We start from the raw sequence: 18,163 nt of genomic DNA, 5'->3' as shown, positions 1-18,163 counted from the left end.
TCGGTTGTAATGGGGTTACACCAAGGTTCTGCGCTCAGTCCGTTCTTATTTGCCCTGGTGACGGACGCGCTAACACACCATATTCAAGGGGAGGTGCCATGGTGCATGTTATTTGCAGATGATATAGTTCTTATTGATGAGTCGCGAGCCGGTGTCAACGATAGGCTGGAGGTTTGGAGACAAACTCTTGAATCTAAGGGTTTCAAGCTGAGCAAGACGAAGACGGAATACTTGGAGTGTAAGTTCAGCGCTAAGCCGTTGGAAGTTGGCGTGGATGTGAGGCTTGAATCACAAGTTATCCCAAGTAGAGGCAGCTTCAAGTACCTTGGGTCGATTATTCAGGGTGAGGGGAGATCGACGAGGATGTCACACACTGTATTGGGTTGGATGGATAAAGTGGAGGTTAACATATGGAGTCTTGTGTGATAAGAGAGTCCCGCTGATACTCAAAGGAAAGTTCTACAAAGCGGTGGTTAGACTGACCATGATGAATAGGGCTGAGTGTTGGTCTGTTAAGAACTTACATATCCAGAAGACGAAAGTAGTTGAAATGAGGATGTTGAGGTGGAAAATGCAACGGTAGGTTCTCAAGTAATAAAATATTGCTAAAAATGCATATTGCTAAATGAGGATGTTGAGATGGAAAATCCAACGGTAAAAATGCAACGAGTGTATGGTAATAAAATTTTAGTAATACATCCTTACATTATATTGCCATGATGCGTTATTTAGAAAATAAACTAGATTAAATATTATTCTTTAGTACGATAGAGCTACTAAAACTATGTTTTTCTTGCTTAACCTAAATATTGCTAAACTGTAATAAAGTTAAAAACATGAAGGATGGTAACTTCTCAAGTAAAACGATGAACACATTACAGACTTACCTTTCTAATATTGATATCACAAGCTGATAAAGAAATAAATATCCAATTTTAAAATATATTTATTCCTAAAATGCATGGTTCCGATTTTGAAGAAGATTTAATCTAGGGCTATTATTAAAGCCTTGAATATATATAATGCAATCATAACAAGGAGCTGGGACTTTTGCCCAACATATGATGATAAGATCCTAACTCGTGGACACAAATTGGACATGTCTACTCCAACTTGAGGTTCACATAAAAGGCACAAATCTGCCACTTGAACTTCCTGAAAAAGAAAAAAAATACTCTCCATTCTCTTTCTTCTAAAAGCAAGACACTAACAAAATGGGGTCTCAAATTTACTCACCAAGTCCTCAATTCTCCACCCAACTTCCCAAAACCAAATCAAGACATATATCTTCATTTTCCTCACTTCAGTTAAAACCCAGAATTAGCATCATAAGTTCACAGCAACAGCCACAATCTGCTGGTGCTGTTACTGAAACAACAATTCCAAGAACTGGTACATACAATGTGGACTTCAAGACTTTTGAAGCTTGCAAACTTGGTATTTCTAGATACCCAGATTTTGTGTATAATGCCAAAGGAGGTTCAGGTACTGGAACTGGCAAAAGAATTGAGTCAAGCGACGAAATTGCCGTTGATTTTGACTTGGAAAAACTGTACATTCCTCCATTAACATCTGCAACTGCTAAGTTCTTGGGATTGCCATTGCCCCCTTTTCTGAAAATTGATGTTGTCCCCGAGCTCCTTAGAGGATATGTCAACCAAGAAACTGGCAAGGTACATTGCTTACCCCTTACTTGATTGTCCTTATAGCTGAAATATATGAATTCATCAAGAAGAAAGAGATTAATTTTCAAGCTTATAACTTTTAATAGGTCAATCTGGAGTTCAAGGCCAAGTTCTGGTTTTCAGTTGGAACCATCTACAGAGCGCCACCATTGCTTGTGGAGACGCTTTTAACGTCAGAAGAAACGAAGGGAAGAATTAGAGAAGGAAGAGGGGAGAGGCTAAATGAAGAAGGAAGGTGCAAACTTGTTGGGGTGGCAACGGTTGAACCTATTGACGACTCGTTTATGAATACATTCCTTAGCCTTCCAACAGAATGTCTGGCAAAAATGAATGCTAGAATCTCATTTTCCAGTACGTAGAAACTTTGCTAAGCAACAGTTATGTGAGATACAATGTATAGCTCTCAAAGATAAAACAAACAGAAAGGCCAAGAAATTGCATATTAAAGTTGCAATCCATTTGATGTTATAAAAGTTTAATATTGAATTTTGTAATACAGATAGTGTAAAATTCATGGGAGCATTAGATGTGTGAATATCCAATGATACAGGATTTACAGTAACCAGTACAATCATATTATATTTTACATCAGTTGTTTATAGCATGTAAACTTTGTATAACTTTGCTATGTTCAAAAGAAAAAAGAGACTTGTTTCTCTGTTTTTCTTCCTGCTATATCCATCCTCCTTCCATTCAACATTCAATCCCTAATGTTTGCCCCTGCAGTGCACAATATCATGCTGCATCTGGAAAGAAGTCAGGATCAGAATGTTTAGGTGTGGTCGAACACAGTTGAAAAAGCTTTTAAAGCAAGACAACCAATTTAAATTAGCGTAACTCACATATTCTGCCTCTGAAATTGTTCTGAAAAACAAGCAAAAACGAAGTGCTATACATTATTCAAATGCGAGCCTCTGAGTGTCAACCAGAGAAGCATATTGGCCTTTCCTCTCCAACAACTCAAAGTGTGTTCCCAACTCCGCAATCTTCCCATCAGAACAAAGAGCAATTTGATCTGCATTCTGAACTGTGCTCAATCTATGAGCAATTACCAAAGTTGTTCGTCCCTTCATCAGATGGTCCAGTGCTTCTTGGACTAGACGCTCACTTACTGTGTCTAAAGCACTAGTGGCCTGCAGAAAAAACAGAAGACATATTTCATCAAACATATATAGTATCACAATATCCTCTAATACCTAAGGATTTGCAATTCATACTTTTACTGGTCTGAGTTCAGCTGGATGGGTATTATTCTATAATGTATATATATCCACGGTCTTCCTAGAGCAGATAGGGTTTAGGCTAAACCAGATTTGCAAAGAGAAAGAAGATACTAAGGCCACCCACAGAACTGCAGGGACTATGCTTGTAATGCCACAACAATAAAATGTTTAAATCTGTCTATATAATTCAGGCTACACCAGTTTACAATGAGAGAGAAGATACTAAGGCCACCCACAGAACTGTATCATAGAGCATACGGTGTGATAGTCAACGGACAGAGAGGGAGCAAATGGGGGCCAAAGACTACCTCATCGAGAATCAAAATAGGGGCATTCTTCAGTAGAGCCCTTGCAATAGCAATCCTCTGAAAATGGAAAGATGGCACAGTCAGAAGAACTCTGTAAACTAGTGTAGCGAGAAAAAAAATAATGAAAAGCTCTGATAAGTGCACGCATAAACAGCAAATCAATTTATTACCTGCCTCTGTCCACCACTCAACAAGCCACCACGTTCACCAACCAATGTGTCATAACCCTGTCAGTTTTTTCGAGAAATAATTAGCAGAATAGGAGCAAATATGAAATAGAAGGGTACAGGGAGCAACCTGGCAGAAATGACAAACCTGTGGCATTGAAATTATGAACTCGTGAGCATTGGCAGCCTTGGCTGCCTTTATCACATCGTCCTTGGATACAAACTCATCAGGGAGACCATAGGCGATATTTTCTCCAACCGATACAGAGAAAAGAACAGGTTCCTACAAGCGAGTTTTTATGCATGTCAGCAACAAATAAAAAGTGATTACAAGGCTCAAAATAACCACTGAGAGTCTGAGACCATCCAGAATTTGATTTCAAGTTAAATCTTCGATCAAGAGAACTTCATGATGACCCTGAGAGTAGTGTCTCACTGCTTAAACAGTGAGTTTTGGAAAGAAAAGAGCAACACATACTTGATTCACTATAGAGACAACCCGTGCCCATTCGCTCTTATCAAATGTTCGCAAATCTTCTCCTGCAACAGTTATGCGGCCTCGAGTTGGCTGCAAGGTCAGGTTATTGACTGATATATTTACCTTTAGACCTTCCTAGAAGGACCACAAAAACTTGTATTAAGGAATATTCAAATAGATATGGAAAGTAGACCTCATAGAAACGTGCTAATAGTTGTACTACTGTACTTTTCCCTGCACCACTTGGTCCCACCAGAGCTGTAACAGTTCCACATTTTAGCATTAAATTAAGACCACAGAGGATTTCCACATCAGGCCTCACTGGATACGAGAAATACACATCTGCAAACGAAATATGAAAAGCATTTTATTAATTGACAAATGGTGCATTTTCAATTACTTCCCCCTTCTTTTGAAGGCCAGATTTCTGAAATCATGGATTAACAGATAAGAATAAGATCTGTTTCTCCTAAACAATAGCAGTCCTCATAAGCAACACATTTTACTGAAAAGAGACCATAAAATCTCCTTGACAAAAAGTTACAGAAAGATCTACCTCATAGATTTACCCATCCAAAAGGAACTAAATCCATCATCAAAACTTGTTATCTGTACCCAGTTTATCGACTTATCAAAATAAATACTATGCCCATTTTTTACAGTATTGTACAAGCAGCACAAAATAAACAGATATGGCAAAAGTACATACCTTCAAGACAGATATCACCTGTCTCTGCAAGGCTTCGCACACTGCTACCCAATTTTAAGGAAGACATGTATCTTGTTTTGGTAGATTGTTTCTTCTCATTAGAACCATTCACCAAGTATAATTCTAAAGTCTCATCACGGACCTTCTTTTGCTTCATGTCTTTCTCTAAAGAATATGCAAGCGCTTCATCAATTTCAGCTCCAGACAAAACAGAGTTGATTCTCTCAGTTGCTGCAAAAGCTGTACGAAGATCTCCAAAGGTATTTACGAGGCCTTGAACCTATAATGCATTCTCTGTCAAGCAGATGAAGGAACATAAAAGTGGGAATTTAAGAGAGCAACAGCAGCAAGAATTACTCACTGCGAAAGTTAGTGTAAAAGTGTATCCGATAAATGAAGCCACAATTCCCACTGACATTTCACCCTACATATGATATAATTTGAATTATCAGTTACTATGCAAATAAAATCAAATCCATAAGACGAAGATTATTCGAGATATCATTAAAATTACTATTGGATAGAGAAAACCGTGCAGCCAGATATACATACTCAAAACTTGAAAACAAATTACAGCTTAAGATGGATAAACTCTTGACGATATAAATATCCATAACTTTCTTAACGTACTTACTGCCTTTACTTTGCTTCCACCAAGGCAATACAAAGCCATCAAGGAGATATAAACTGCCACCCTAGTTACTGACTCATTGAAGGATTTGAACGTTCCAAGCTTTATTCCACTACTCTCATACTCGAGTACCTGTCAAACTCCACAAATACACTCTAGCATCTCTAGAACAGCAACTATGATAATCTAGTCCTTACTCTGAATCTAAGAAAATCATATAGCCTCTAAGTTACCTGGCGAGCAAACACTGACATCTGACGCTTCTCCCCACTAAATGACCTCACCTGCAGAAGAGGTCAGTGTCGTATTCATTACCACCAAAGAAGTGCAAGGGCATCACATGAAAATCTGAAATTTAGTAGTTATAGTTATAGAAGTTGAGGTAAAATCTGAATGGGCTATAGATCATGAACTTACAGTGCGAATGGCAGAAAATGACTCGGCCACAGAATCAGCTATTGATGCTTGGACCAGTCCATGAGCCTTGAAGACATTTACAGTTGTCCTCTTGTACACAGCTAATAAGTTGACAACCATTAGGAAGGTGAACAGACAACTTAAACAGAATACCAGTAATTACCAAAACCCATCAATTATCTTCTTCTGCATTTCCATTTCGACCTATTACTTGCGCCTTTATTACCAAGAATCAATATTTGAATTCTGATGTGGCATTTCTTTTCTTTCGCATCAAGATAGATATGATCTTAAGTAATACAATTAATCAGCACATATAGTCAATACAATCAAGCTGAAGTGACACTACTAGAATTTATAAAATATATTAATTAAGTTATATAATTAAAACTGAAAAATGTATTACTGTTTTATTATGATTACAACTATTAAGGGCACACTGAGAAACTGTGAATTAAACTAAGGTAATAGCCATACCTTAGCATATCAAAGTGCACAGAATAGCCAGTAATATCAGAAATAAAATATTTACCGACTAAAATAGACACGGTGAGCATGAGTACGCCCAAAATTGGAGCAAGCTGAGGAGATAGAGCAAACAATAAGGACAATGTTCCAACCACCTGCATTAAAAAGAGAATCCAGCTAGGTGAAAGATCATCATGCAAGGTATGCACAGAGAAAAAGCAGGTGAATGGGAGGAAAGAGAGAAAGTTAATGGACAATGCAATTTGAGCATCATTAAGGGAAAGCACTCGCAGAAAATGAGAGCTGAAAATTTGGAGTCAAGAAACATGCAATTGATGTCTCACCATAAACACATTTCTAAGATAAATCAGCAAAGGGTAGTTTGTCTAAATAAGGGACTTTTTTACCTTATAAAAAAGGGGGGATTTAAGAACAAAAAATTTCGGGAAAGGAACATCGGGAAATTTTATACAAGGAAAAGAACATTGAAATTGTTCCGACGGTCCAACGTTAGACTCACTTGCAATCAAAGAGAAAGAGAACTGATTCAAAAATAAAGTAAAATATAAAGCTCACTTTTATTTAGTGAAAGTAGCTTGCCTCTGATAATGCCCTAAAACCACGATCCCGTGAAGTATTCTCACTGACAATATTTTTGAGTGAACCAAGATCAGTTGTTAATAGAGCTGTTAACTCACCAACCTACAAAAAGAAAGCTAAATGAATTAGTAGGTACACATAGGAAGGTCAGTAAACAGAGATACCAAGCATAAGAGTCTTATGCAGACAGCCAAACTTGGAAGGCCTAAGGAAGAGCGAGATCAAATATACACCGAGTAGTCCACCCTCCTCAATAGCATCCACGCAGGTCATAATATCATCTACTCAGTCTTACAGCTGAAAAACCTAATTCAAAGTTGCAAACTGACAGTGCTCACAGGCTGCCTCAGAAATTATAACACATACTTGCATCGAGTACGTTCTACGAGACATTTAGAAGCTTTAAGCAACCAAAATGGCAACACGAAACCTTCTAGATGCAGTATACTAATAACATAAGAACTTCTAGTTCTTTGCAAAAATATTGTACAAAATAACGAAGTCTTTGTTTTTCCCCTTGTTTTCCTATATTGTTCGAAGAATGTTTTTTTTTTCTTTGATAAGTTTGTTCAAAGAAGGTTCTTAAGCAACTGGAATATTTGTATATACATGAAATGAAAAATACAGAAAGAAGTACATAGAGACGCTCAAATGGAGACTAATCAAAAACCATTACAGCCACAGGTGTAAGAATTTTTCCAGAACAAAAGGGCACTTTGCTTCCTTAATAGTAGAGGAGTCTTCCTTGAATAAAACTGGGAAATTGTACAGCAGCATATATGAAAGGTAGTGCTCTCAAAATCTGCAATTATTTAGACCAAGATGGCCAAAATGAAGGGACCTAAAAAGCAAGCAGTTTTAACCAGCACATCCTTAGACCTTAGTACAATTAAAAGTAAAATCTCTTTGGAATTCACGCAAGCACGCAAGGGCATGTACGAGCTTGTTATGACAGAAAATACAGCATAACAAATGAAGTAGCATACCTTGTAACGGTCAAAAAACTCAACCTGCAAAGAGAAAGAAAGGTAAAGCATTAAAAAGGACGTGCTGAATGAGTTCACACAAAATCTTGGCAAACATTTCCAAAGCAGTTGAAGCCAAAATGCAATATATATGTTCTTGTACATCAATAACTATTCAAAAATCAGTTGACTGATCTTGATTGACAGGAAAATCAGTTAATTGATCTTTCCCATGCTACAATAAATCTTGGCAAACATTTCGAAAGCAGTTGAAGTCAAAAGCAACATATGTCTTTCTGTGGGTCAATAACTATTCTGTAAATCAGCTGATTGATCTTCACCATTTCAAAAGGTTTAATCTGTGATTCTTAACAAGGTTAGCAGAATGATACAGATACAAAGGAATCATGACAAATAAAATAATTAAAGTATGTGATACCGTTAATGCTGATAATTTATAAACATAGTATTCAAAGTTTAAGATGTCATTTATAGTTACATCATCTTATAACAAACCATTATACATCAGGTTAAAATTTGGATAGCCACCTAATCTGAGTTTGGTGTTCACCTTTTGAATCAGTACTCTCTGAAAAATTTGAGCCCTTAAGCTGGACATAACCTTCTCCCAAATGGAATTCATGTTCACCACATAGATAATTGTAAAAATTGGCTCCAGTGCATATAGAAGTCCCACTTTACTGAGCAGTTCCAACAGAGGCTCTGGTCTTGTTCCGATAAGTACTTCAAAAAATCTTCCTGCAATGATAAGCTCAGGCAACTGTCAGGCCTACGCAGCATTAATTTTATATTTAAACATGAATGGTATATTTACTCGATATCAGCAGTTTAACTAGTATTTCAAGAAATTTGGTCTAGTGCCACCACTCTACCATAGTGTCTTTTCACTTGTGCTGAAATTTCACCTATAATCTTGCCTAATATGGGTGGTAGACTGGTAGCATCTTGAACTACCAAGCTAATTGACATAAATCACTTTTTCTCCTTTGCTTGGAAAGCGGATGACAGATTCTCATCTGCTTGATTTTCTTCAAAATATATTTTTTGATAACTGAGATACCCCGAGGACCAGTGGCGCAATGACCAAAACTCGGGACCTGCTCCTTTACTCCACTTAAAATACCAGGCTATTGGTCTGCAGCAGGGTTTGAATCTGTGACGTGCGCCAAACCCACACATTACAATCTACACTTTTATCACTAGACCAAAGCTACATTCTTCAAAATATAAGTACAAAGATATAACATTTCAACCAAAATAAGCAGACAGAAATGGCAATTGGCAACTTTAAAAATTGGCTCTGATTGTTCAAATAACTTTAACATGCGACATATAAAACTTATACTTTTCTGCAAATAAGATAATATACGCCTAACATTTGCTTAAATTTTTGGCTGGACTAGTTATATGATTCAAATATGCAACTGCACTGTATTTTTGACCACTGTGTTGCCTAACGAAACAATGAATATGCAAACTCTGCCATGCTCAACCTTGAGCCCGTTTGGATTGGCTTAAAACAAGTGGTTTTTCAACAGAAATAGCTTTTAAGCCAAAAAGTAATAAGTTGGGGTTGCCCAACTTATTGCTTTTGGCTTGTTTTAAGCAGTTTTTAACTTATTTTAAGCATTTTTTGACTTTGCCAAACACTGAAAAAAGCTAAAAAGAGCTTAAAAGCTTATTTGACCAACTTAAAAGCCAATCCAAACACCCTCAAGTCATTCTTAACTGTCAAGTGATATAAACATACATAACACTTCTCCATACACCCCTATTATCTCTAGCATTAGCATGTTTAAGAGAGAAACATGCATCATCTTGAAATGATGTAGCTAGAGGGGCTTAACAAAATCCTAAGCTAGTCCACACGTTGATAACTGGTCTTGGATGAACTTAATTCAATAGCAAAAGATTTTGAACGAGTATCCATATCCTCACTCTGACATGCTTAACAATAATCTTTCACATAGATTTATAATTCTCCAACGCTAATTGCTTTAGACAAGCAACAAAAAGCAAACATTTTCGCTGATCTTACAGTTCGTGGAAAATACATTTTTTTTAACTGAATAATGAAATTTGACACGAGAAATAAGATTTAGGTTGCCCTCTGACTGGCTTAAACCCTGAAATATCCATTTATGAAATACAACTCTTTTCAAAAAATGTGATTACTGGCACTTTTTTTCCTCCCAATTACTGAAAATCAATACTCTTTTCTAAAAAAGTAAAAGTAAAAACCTAATAGGAGCAGTACTCCTTTTTCAACTTATATGACATTCTTTCCGATTTGAGACGTTACATAGGATTTGATACTATTCTATTCTTATTCAACATTTCACTCATCCAACTAATCAAACAGATGGGAGTAAATTTTATCTATTTTTCAGAGAATGCATACCGGAAAGTAAAGGCATGGTGAGAGTACAAGTTGTACAGCCGATAAGAGTGAGAACAGAAGCAATGAGCCTCAACTTGTGGCGAGAAACAAGTTTCCACATAAAACCCCAACTGATAACTTCAACTGGCTCAACTGCCACGAAACTATCATCCGATTCTTCGAATTTAGGATCGTTTTCTGAAACAATAGCATCAAAAGCAGGGCCCGTAATGTAAGCTGAAGATATCACGGACCGTTTCAGTTTCCGGCAACTAATGGATTGTGGGCGAAATGGACGTTGTGTTGAAGAGATAGAGAATTGAGATGGTCGCCGGATTAAGACTTGTTGATTGCGCCGCCATTGTGTAATGGCGGGGTTGAGAGAAAGACAGAAGGAGTTAGTTACAGTACTAGCCATGTTCGTGTAAGAGCTTCGTTTGAAAATTGAGCTCCTTAGATTTTTAATTTTATTTTACACATAAATGGCCAGAAGAAGAGGAAAGACACTTGTCTTCACTTTATCCGGAGTGTCCAAATTCCAACTTGTCGCCTGTTTCTTTTCAGTTGAATCATGTTTGGTAAGTGGTAACGTTAGGCATGTAGAAGGCTTATAAAAGGCTTTTAAAAGGCATGTAAAAGGCTTAATATATAAAAGATAATCTTAAGGAAATATCCAAAACAAGTATAAATTTATCAACCTCTAGCCAATAATCACATATTTACCAATATTAGCCAAGTACATAAAAAAATTAAAAAACCCAGATAAATAAGGATTCTTTCCCTCCAAGAATTACATACAAAGATCTCCTTCCATATTTTTAAGCGTCATCAACTACATTAGATGCAAGACAGAAAGAAAATTTCATGGATGAGGTAACAAACAAGGTGATAAAACACAAAGAAAAAATATACAAGATTCCAAAAACCTAAGCAAAAAGGGATCATTTTCACTGGGTATAGTTGAAATTCATCGAAAATATATAAATGAGTTAATATACAAAATTGAGGAAGATTGGAGATGATTTAGACTAGTTTTGAGTCAACATTTCATAGTTGAAATCTAGTTAAAAGAATTCTCTACAAAATATGATCAAACATGTATCTCACATACATATATACATAGATATGCAGGAGATATATAAGAGAGACATATTTGATATACGAGTGATATACAAAAGATACACGAGAGATATAGTGAGTACACATATCATCTTCTTTCGTGTTCATCTTGTGTACTTCAAATTTGGCTCAAATTTCAATTCAACCCACCTAAACTCTCCACCAAATCGTTCCAAAATTGAGATTTATACTCCTTAAGATGTAGCCCTTTTATTCCAACAACACCGACTCGAAATAAATTCCAATTTCGAAAACTCAAATTTTTGAATTCAAGCTTAATCAAGCTTCAATGGTTGTCCATGGCGTTTTAAGTTTTATCCTTCGACCCAATCAAATAAACTAACATTTAATAGTGATTTCTAAATCATATTAAGGTGCTCGATTCTTTGATTCTCGGCTTAAAGGAATTAGAATATTGCAATATTGCTAAAGTCTAGTGTCTCAAAGAGTTTGAACTGCCTTTGTGTTTTAGCAAAATAGATTTGTGTTACAAAATGATATTTGGGCTATTTCCAGTAAATATTTGATTTTGGGCTAGTTTTGGTTGAAATTATTTATGGACTGACAATTTGGGGAGTTCATGTGTAGTGTGGATTAGATTATAGTGGTTGTACTAAATGATGACAGGGTAAGGTCATGGGGGGGGAGGATAGGGGTCCTTAGGGAGTGTAGGGCAAGGGGGGTAAGGGTGGTAAGGATGCCTCCAGGTTGAGAGTTGGGTCTTGGAGCATAGGGACTTTGACGGGGAAATCTATAGAGTTAACAAAGATTCTCCAAAAGAGAAAGATCAATATAGCTTCTCTCCATGAGACTAGATGGGTGGGAGATAAGGCACTGAATGTAGACGGGTTTATGCTTTGGTACTCTGGATGCGTAGGGGCGAGAAAGGGGTAGGTATTTTGGTTGATAAGGATCTTCGGGAGCTAGTGGTGGAGGTTAGGAAGGTGAACTATAGGCTGATGAGCATTAAGCTAGTTGCTGGGGGTTTCACTTTAAACATGATTAGTGCGTACGCACCTCAAGTAGGCTTAGACGAGGAGGTCAAAAGGCATTTTTGGGAGGATTTGGATGAGGTTGTGCGTGGTATTCCGCCAGTGAGAAGCTTTTCATATGGGGAGATTTCAATGGCCACATTGGGGCGACGTCTGGGGGCTACGATAACGTGCATGTCGGCTTTGGTTTCGGAGTTAGAAACGGAGGTAGAACTTCATTGCTGGATTTTGCTAAGGCTTTTGATTTGGTAAAGCAAACTCAATTTTTCCGAAGAAGGAGAAGCACTTGGTCACCTTTCAGAGTTTAGTGGCCAGGATCCAAATTGATTATCTAATATTCAGGAAGTCTGGTAAAGGTCCGTGCGCAGACTGCAAGGTCATCCTAAGTGAGAACTTCACAACTCAGCATAGGCTTCTAGTCATGTACTTGGAGATCATGAGGAATCGTCGAAAGAGGGTTGTGTTTGGCCTAACTAGGATCAAGTGGGGAGCTTTGACTAAAGACAGAGCACATGAGTTGGGGGATAAGTTGATGGCTATGGGAGCATGGAAAAGTAGTAGGGACGCAAGTGGTATGTGGATCGCGACTGCGAACTGCATTAGGGAGGCCGCTAGAGAGATATTAGGGGTCTCGAAGGGCTTGTCTGGTGGCCGCGAAGGGGATTGGTGGTGGAGTAATGAGATTCAAGGCAAAGTGGAAGCCAAGAAAGCGACATATCTACAGGTCCTAGAAAGCGTGGACGAGGAGGAAATGAAGACGAATAAGGAGCAATATAAGATGGCTAAGAAAAGGACGCAAAATTAGCAGTTACAGCGGCCAAGGCTGTTGCGTTTGAACGCTTGTATGAAGAACTTGGAGGCAAATGAGGGGATAAGAAGTTGTATTGGCTAGCCAAGGTAAGAGAAAGGAAGAAATGTGACCTGGACCAAGTGAATTGTATCAAGAACAAGGAAGGCAGAGTTTTGATGGATGAGGCACTTATTCGACGAAGATGGCAGACTTACTTTCACAAACTCTTGAACAAAGAGGGGGATAAGAACGTTAAGCTAGGTGACTTAGAGCATTCCGAGAGTCGTCGGGACTTTGGATATTGTAGGCATATAAGAGTCAAGGAGGTTAAGGGGATATGCATAAGATGAGCAGGGGGAGAGCGACTGGCCTAGATGAGATCCCAGTGGAATTTTGGAAGAGCGTGGCTAGGGCGGGCATGGAGTGGTTCACTGGGTTATTTAATATTATTTTTAGGACGAAGAAGATGTTCAAAAAATAAAGATGGAGTACGATGGTTTCGTTGTATAAGAACAAGGGCAATATCTAAACTTGCAACAACTACAGGGGCATCAAGTTATTAAGCCATACCATGAAAGTCTGGGAGAGGGTGGTGGGGTTGAGATTGAGGAAGATTGTGACTATTTTCGAAAAACAGTTCAAATTTATGCCGGGACGTTCGACTATGGAAGCTATTCATCTTGTCAGAAGGTTAATGGAGCAGTATAAGGAGAGGAAGAAGGATTTATGTACGGCGTTCATCGACTTAGAGAAGGCTTACGATAAAGTATCTAGGGATGTTCTATGGAGATGTTTGGAGGCTAGAGGTGTTCCTGTTGCATACATTAGGGCTATTAATGACATCTATGATGAAGCTAAGACTTGAGTGAGGACTGTGGGAGGGGACTCTGAATACTTCCCGGTTATGATAGGGTTGCACCAGGGGTCAGCCCTCAGCTCATTTTTATTTACCTTGGTAATAGACGAATTGATGCGCCACATTCAAGGGGAGGTGATGTGGTGCATGTTACTTTCAGATGACACTGTACTAATTGACGAGACGTGAGGCGGTGTTAGTGAGAGGTTAGAGGTCTGAAGGAAGACCTTGGAGTCTAAAGTTTTAAGTTGAGTAGGACCAAGACAGAATACTTGGAGTGCAAGTTCAGTGGTGCGACTCGGGTAGTGGATAAAGATGTGAGGCTCGATTCTCAGTCATACCTAGGAGAGAGAGTTTTAAATACCTTGGGTCTGTCATACAAGGGAATGGAGAGTTCGACGAGGATGTTATACATCGTATTGGGGCGGGGTGGATAAAATAGAGGCTCATTTTTGGTGTTTTATTTGATAAAAATGTGCCACTAAAACTTAAAAGTAAGTTCTATAGAGCGGTAGTCAGACCGACTATGTTGTATGGGAGGCGTGTTGGCCAATCAGGAACTCCCATATCAAAAAGATGAAGGTGGCTGAAATGAGGATGTTGAGATGGATGTGCGAGCATACCAGGTTAGATAGAATTAGAAATAAAGTTATTCGGGACAAGATGGGTGTGGCCCCTGTAGAGGACAAGATGCGGGAGGCGAGACTTAGAAGGTTCGGACATGTGAAGAGGAGAGGTTCAGATGCTCCGGTGAGGAGGTGTGAGAGGTTGGCCCTGGAGTACCTAAGTAGGGGTAGAGGCAGGCCGAAGAAGTATTGGAAGAGATGTGATTAGACAAGAGATGGCGCTGCTCCAGTTTACTAAGGACATGACCATAGATAGGAAGGTATGGAGGTTGAGAATAAAGGTAAAGTATTAGGATAGGTAGCCGAGCATTGTCCTATCTGTAACTTAGTTTCCTTTGTGTATTCTCATAGTCCTTGACTGCTATTATTACTTTTTGTTGCTTTCGTTTTGGATTTCTGATTATAGTTCCTACTGTTAGTTTTGTATTTCTGCTTCGATTTTCTGATTGGTGTGCTTGTTGTTGCCCTTTCTTTTTCTTTACTGAGCTAAAGGTCTACCGGAAATAGTCTTCTGCCTTCTTGAAGGTAGGGGTAAGGTATGCATACACTCTAATCTTCTCAGACCCTACTTGTGAGATTACACTGGGTTGTTATTGTTGTTGTTTTTATTGTTGTTGTCCCTATATAAAAGCCTCAATAATACGTAAAAGGTTTAATATATAGTCAGCTCCGGAACTTGGCACAATTTTTTTTAAAACAATTCAAATGTGTATTTTATTGAACATTTGATCTATATATATATATATATATATATATATATATATATATATATATATATATATATACTCTTTCTCTCTATATATATAGAGATAGTTTTGTACCACACATCTATCTTAATACTAATTTCTAAATACAAAATTGTACTAAATTTTAAAAAATTACATAAATATTAGATAAAAAATTGTACTTGAATCATTAGTTGAACAAAAAGTTTACACCAACATATTATCTATTTATAGTCTATATATTTTACTTTAAAATAATTTGCTTATTAATGAATCTTTTTGTAAGGATATCAATTCAATTCATTAGATCTTGGTAAATAGTGAATTGAAAACTATCTATTTCTTTTCTAGATGTACAGAAAGTTGTATATTTCTTTTCTACTATATATAAATGAGCAAGGTGTACGAACACCAGCAATAGATAATTGTATAAAAAGTTTCATAGCTTGTACTATAACTTGGTCTTATTTTATTAGTGTATCATTTGTTTGCCCATTTTGTTGACATGTGTATTATACTTCCATTGCAACCATTCACTTTTTCTCTTATTTGAGCGACATGTATTTATCTTTTTTGGGACATCTTCTTCCTCTTCACTTCTATTTCAGTTCACCTTGTTTCTTCTTCTCGGATGTATTTTTTTATTTCTCTCCCCCCCCCCTCTCTTACATATATCTTTTCTGTTTTACTAAATCTCTCTCACTTAGTCTATTTTCTCCTGTTTCTAGTATAGCTTCTGGTTTTCCTTTTAGAATATTTTAATTTGGGTTTCGAGTTTTGCTCTGGCAGCCTTGTTTTATGGGTAACGGGTAAATTTTTCTGCTTAGAGGATTTTTCATCTCCTTCTTATAATTTCATAGATAATATTTGTCGTGTCACGCTAACCCTAGAAGGTATAAAAAGAAGGTATAGAACTATGTAATGGCTATTCCAGAATTACCTATGCGGCTGTGCGTTTAACCTTTTTCTTTGAGAGGTCACGTCGTTTTGGACATCTGAAAGGATTGTTGTGTGGAACCCCCCCCCCCCACTCCCCCCAACCCCCAAATTCTCCTTCGTTATCCATCAAAGTTGACCCCTATTAGGAGAAAACTGAATTTATTAAAGGCTATTGTTGAATTCTTTGAGCCTTTGGCTCTTTTATTAGCTGATTGTACATGCATGTACTCAAATACTTTTTTGCGTCAATTTCGTAGTTGTCAATGATATTAAGAAGAATTCAACGAGAATAGGGAAACTAGGAAAGGCTGTGCGGTAAAATCCCCAAGGCCAACAATGCATTTTTGTCCTATCAATTATTTAATTTGGTTGTTTCTTAGCTTAGTTATGATCAACATTTGTGTTGGCAAACTTACTTTATCTTTTTAATAAAACTAGGAGTAAGGCAATTTGTTCTAATTTTGACTACTTAACCAAAAAAGGGGGGGATTTGGGCTTGTAGTGACGACAACGAGGCTGGTGAAAGTCGAGGTGAGCAAGATGAAGAGTAGGTCAGTCGCCATTGGTGAATTCCTAAAACTCTCTATAATGTCTTAAGGTTCTTTTTATATATAATGAAGCTTCTTTTTGAGTATTTTACCTGTGTATTTGTGTGATGAACGTGTAAGCGGATCTGGAATTGTAGTTGAAAGAATGGCCAACTGAAATATTCCTGCTTTAGTGATGATTGATTTAAGTTATGATTGGTTGTTTTAAGCTAATTTTAATTTGCTGCTAAAAAATTATAAACTAGGTTTGTGGTAATAAATTAGGAAGCAATGGACTTATCATATTTACGTCTAATATTTGTTAAATCTTTTCTTATGTTTGTGACTGTGTAACCATCTCATTTCACATGTTATATAATAGAGTAATATGTCTTTAAGGTGATCTTATTCTTTCCCTTTATTTGTACTTTAACGTGAAGCAAACAATTGTCCCGTGGGAACTACTGTTAAGCACAGTGAAATCCAACACTTAAAACATTATCATTTGAAAAAAACCTGGTGGGTTGACATGATTCCTTGGCCTATATGGTCCCAAAAGTTAAATTCTGGACCTAAAAGACTAGGACAATTAACTGAAAATTGTCTGCAAATAAATATATGTTAAATAAACATATGGTGATTTGCTGAAAGACAAATTAGAGAAATCCAGTATCAAATAAGATGTTGATTTGTGTAACGACCCGATCAGTCGTTTTGAGCATTTGCGCTTTTCTCGGTTGTTTGAGGGCATGAGTAGATCCGTACGATCTATTACGACTTATGTGTAGCGGCGGTTTTGGGTTTCATGTAATTCGGAATTCATTTAAAAGAATGAATTTCATGATTGAAGCTTTAAAATTGAAAGAGTTGACCAAGTTTGACTTTTTAGTTTTTAACCTCGGATTAGAGATTTTATAGTTTTATTAGGTCTGGATGGTGATTTTGGACTCGGGCGTATGCCCGAATTTGTAATTAGATATTTCTAGAAGGTTTCGGCGCTAATTGGCGAAAGTTGGAAATTTGAAGGTTTAGAAAGTTCATAAGTTTGACCGAGAGTTGACTTTGAGGATATCGAATTTGGATTATGGTTCCGAGATGTGGAATAGCTTCGTTATGTCATTTGAAAATTGTGTGCAAAATTTGAGTTCATTTCGAGTTGATTTGATATGTTTCGGCACGAGTTTTTGGAAGTCGAAAATTCGAAAGTTCATTAAGTTTGATTTGAGGTGCGATTCATCGTTTCGATATTGTTATGCATTATTTGAGGCCTCGAGCAGGTCCGTGTTATATTATGGGACTTGTTGGTATGCTCGTACAGGGTCTCGAGGGGCTCGAGTGAGTTTCGGATAGGTTTAGGGTGTGTTGCGCTCATTTTTTTATGTTTTGACGTCGTTTCTTCAAGCATAAATGGAACACATTAAGCAAATGAGCTCCAATTTCTCTTTTGATTGATGCATTAGATCGGTATCGTAATTACGGAGCCATAGTAAAAGAATCATCGAATTTGAACATTGTATGAGGAGTTTATGGTCATTTT

General features: G+C 37.4%; 3 protein-coding genes across 4 annotated transcripts; 2 read left to right on the top strand and 1 right to left on the bottom strand.

The window, feature by feature from the left end:
* Positions 1 to 1,079: 1,079 nt before the first annotated feature.
* Positions 1,080 to 2,247, top strand: LOC104235342 (uncharacterized). The gene is made up of 2 exons (XM_009789079.2): positions 1,080 to 1,673; positions 1,772 to 2,247. Exons 1-2 carry the CDS (start codon positions 1,215 to 1,217, stop codon positions 2,042 to 2,044), a joined length of 732 nt encoding a protein of 243 aa, XP_009787381.1. The 5' UTR covers positions 1,080 to 1,214; the 3' UTR covers positions 2,045 to 2,247.
* On the bottom strand, positions 2,121 to 10,625 carry LOC104235344 (ABC transporter B family member 28). Of its 2 annotated transcripts, XM_070171010.1 has the most exons (18): positions 10,074 to 10,163; positions 8,545 to 8,825; positions 8,223 to 8,410; positions 7,673 to 7,696; positions 6,687 to 6,788; positions 6,151 to 6,241; positions 5,619 to 5,719; positions 5,435 to 5,485; positions 5,205 to 5,333; positions 4,932 to 4,994; positions 4,571 to 4,850; positions 4,055 to 4,203; positions 3,862 to 3,951; positions 3,532 to 3,666; positions 3,387 to 3,443; positions 3,217 to 3,273; positions 2,528 to 2,818; positions 2,121 to 2,431 (listed from the first exon to the last, which is right to left on the bottom strand). In XM_070171010.1, exons 2-17 carry the CDS (start codon positions 8,639 to 8,641, stop codon positions 2,582 to 2,584), a joined length of 1,851 nt encoding a protein of 616 aa, XP_070027111.1. In that variant the 5' UTR covers positions 8,642 to 8,825; positions 10,074 to 10,163; the 3' UTR covers positions 2,121 to 2,431; positions 2,528 to 2,581. The 2 variants fall into 2 exon arrangements, with proteins under 2 accessions (XP_070027111.1, XP_009787382.2); XM_009789080.2 differs by lacking the exon at positions 8,545 to 8,825 and having other exon boundaries at positions 10,074 to 10,625.
* A 1,415-nt stretch (positions 10,626 to 12,040) lies between these two features.
* LOC138888016 (uncharacterized) lies at positions 12,041 to 12,968 on the top strand. The gene is made up of 2 exons (XM_070169811.1): positions 12,041 to 12,411; positions 12,506 to 12,968. Exons 1-2 carry the CDS (start codon positions 12,041 to 12,043, stop codon positions 12,966 to 12,968), a joined length of 834 nt encoding a protein of 277 aa, XP_070025912.1.
* The last annotated feature ends 5,195 nt before the right edge of the window (positions 12,969 to 18,163 follow it).

Source organism: Nicotiana sylvestris, chromosome 3 (assembly GCF_000393655.2).
Source record: "Nicotiana sylvestris chromosome 3, ASM39365v2, whole genome shotgun sequence".
Lineage (NCBI taxonomy): Eukaryota > Viridiplantae > Streptophyta > Magnoliopsida > Solanales > Solanaceae > Nicotiana > Nicotiana sylvestris.
The sequence above is the reverse complement of the archived record's forward strand: the minus strand, read 5'-3'. Positions and strand labels throughout refer to the sequence as shown.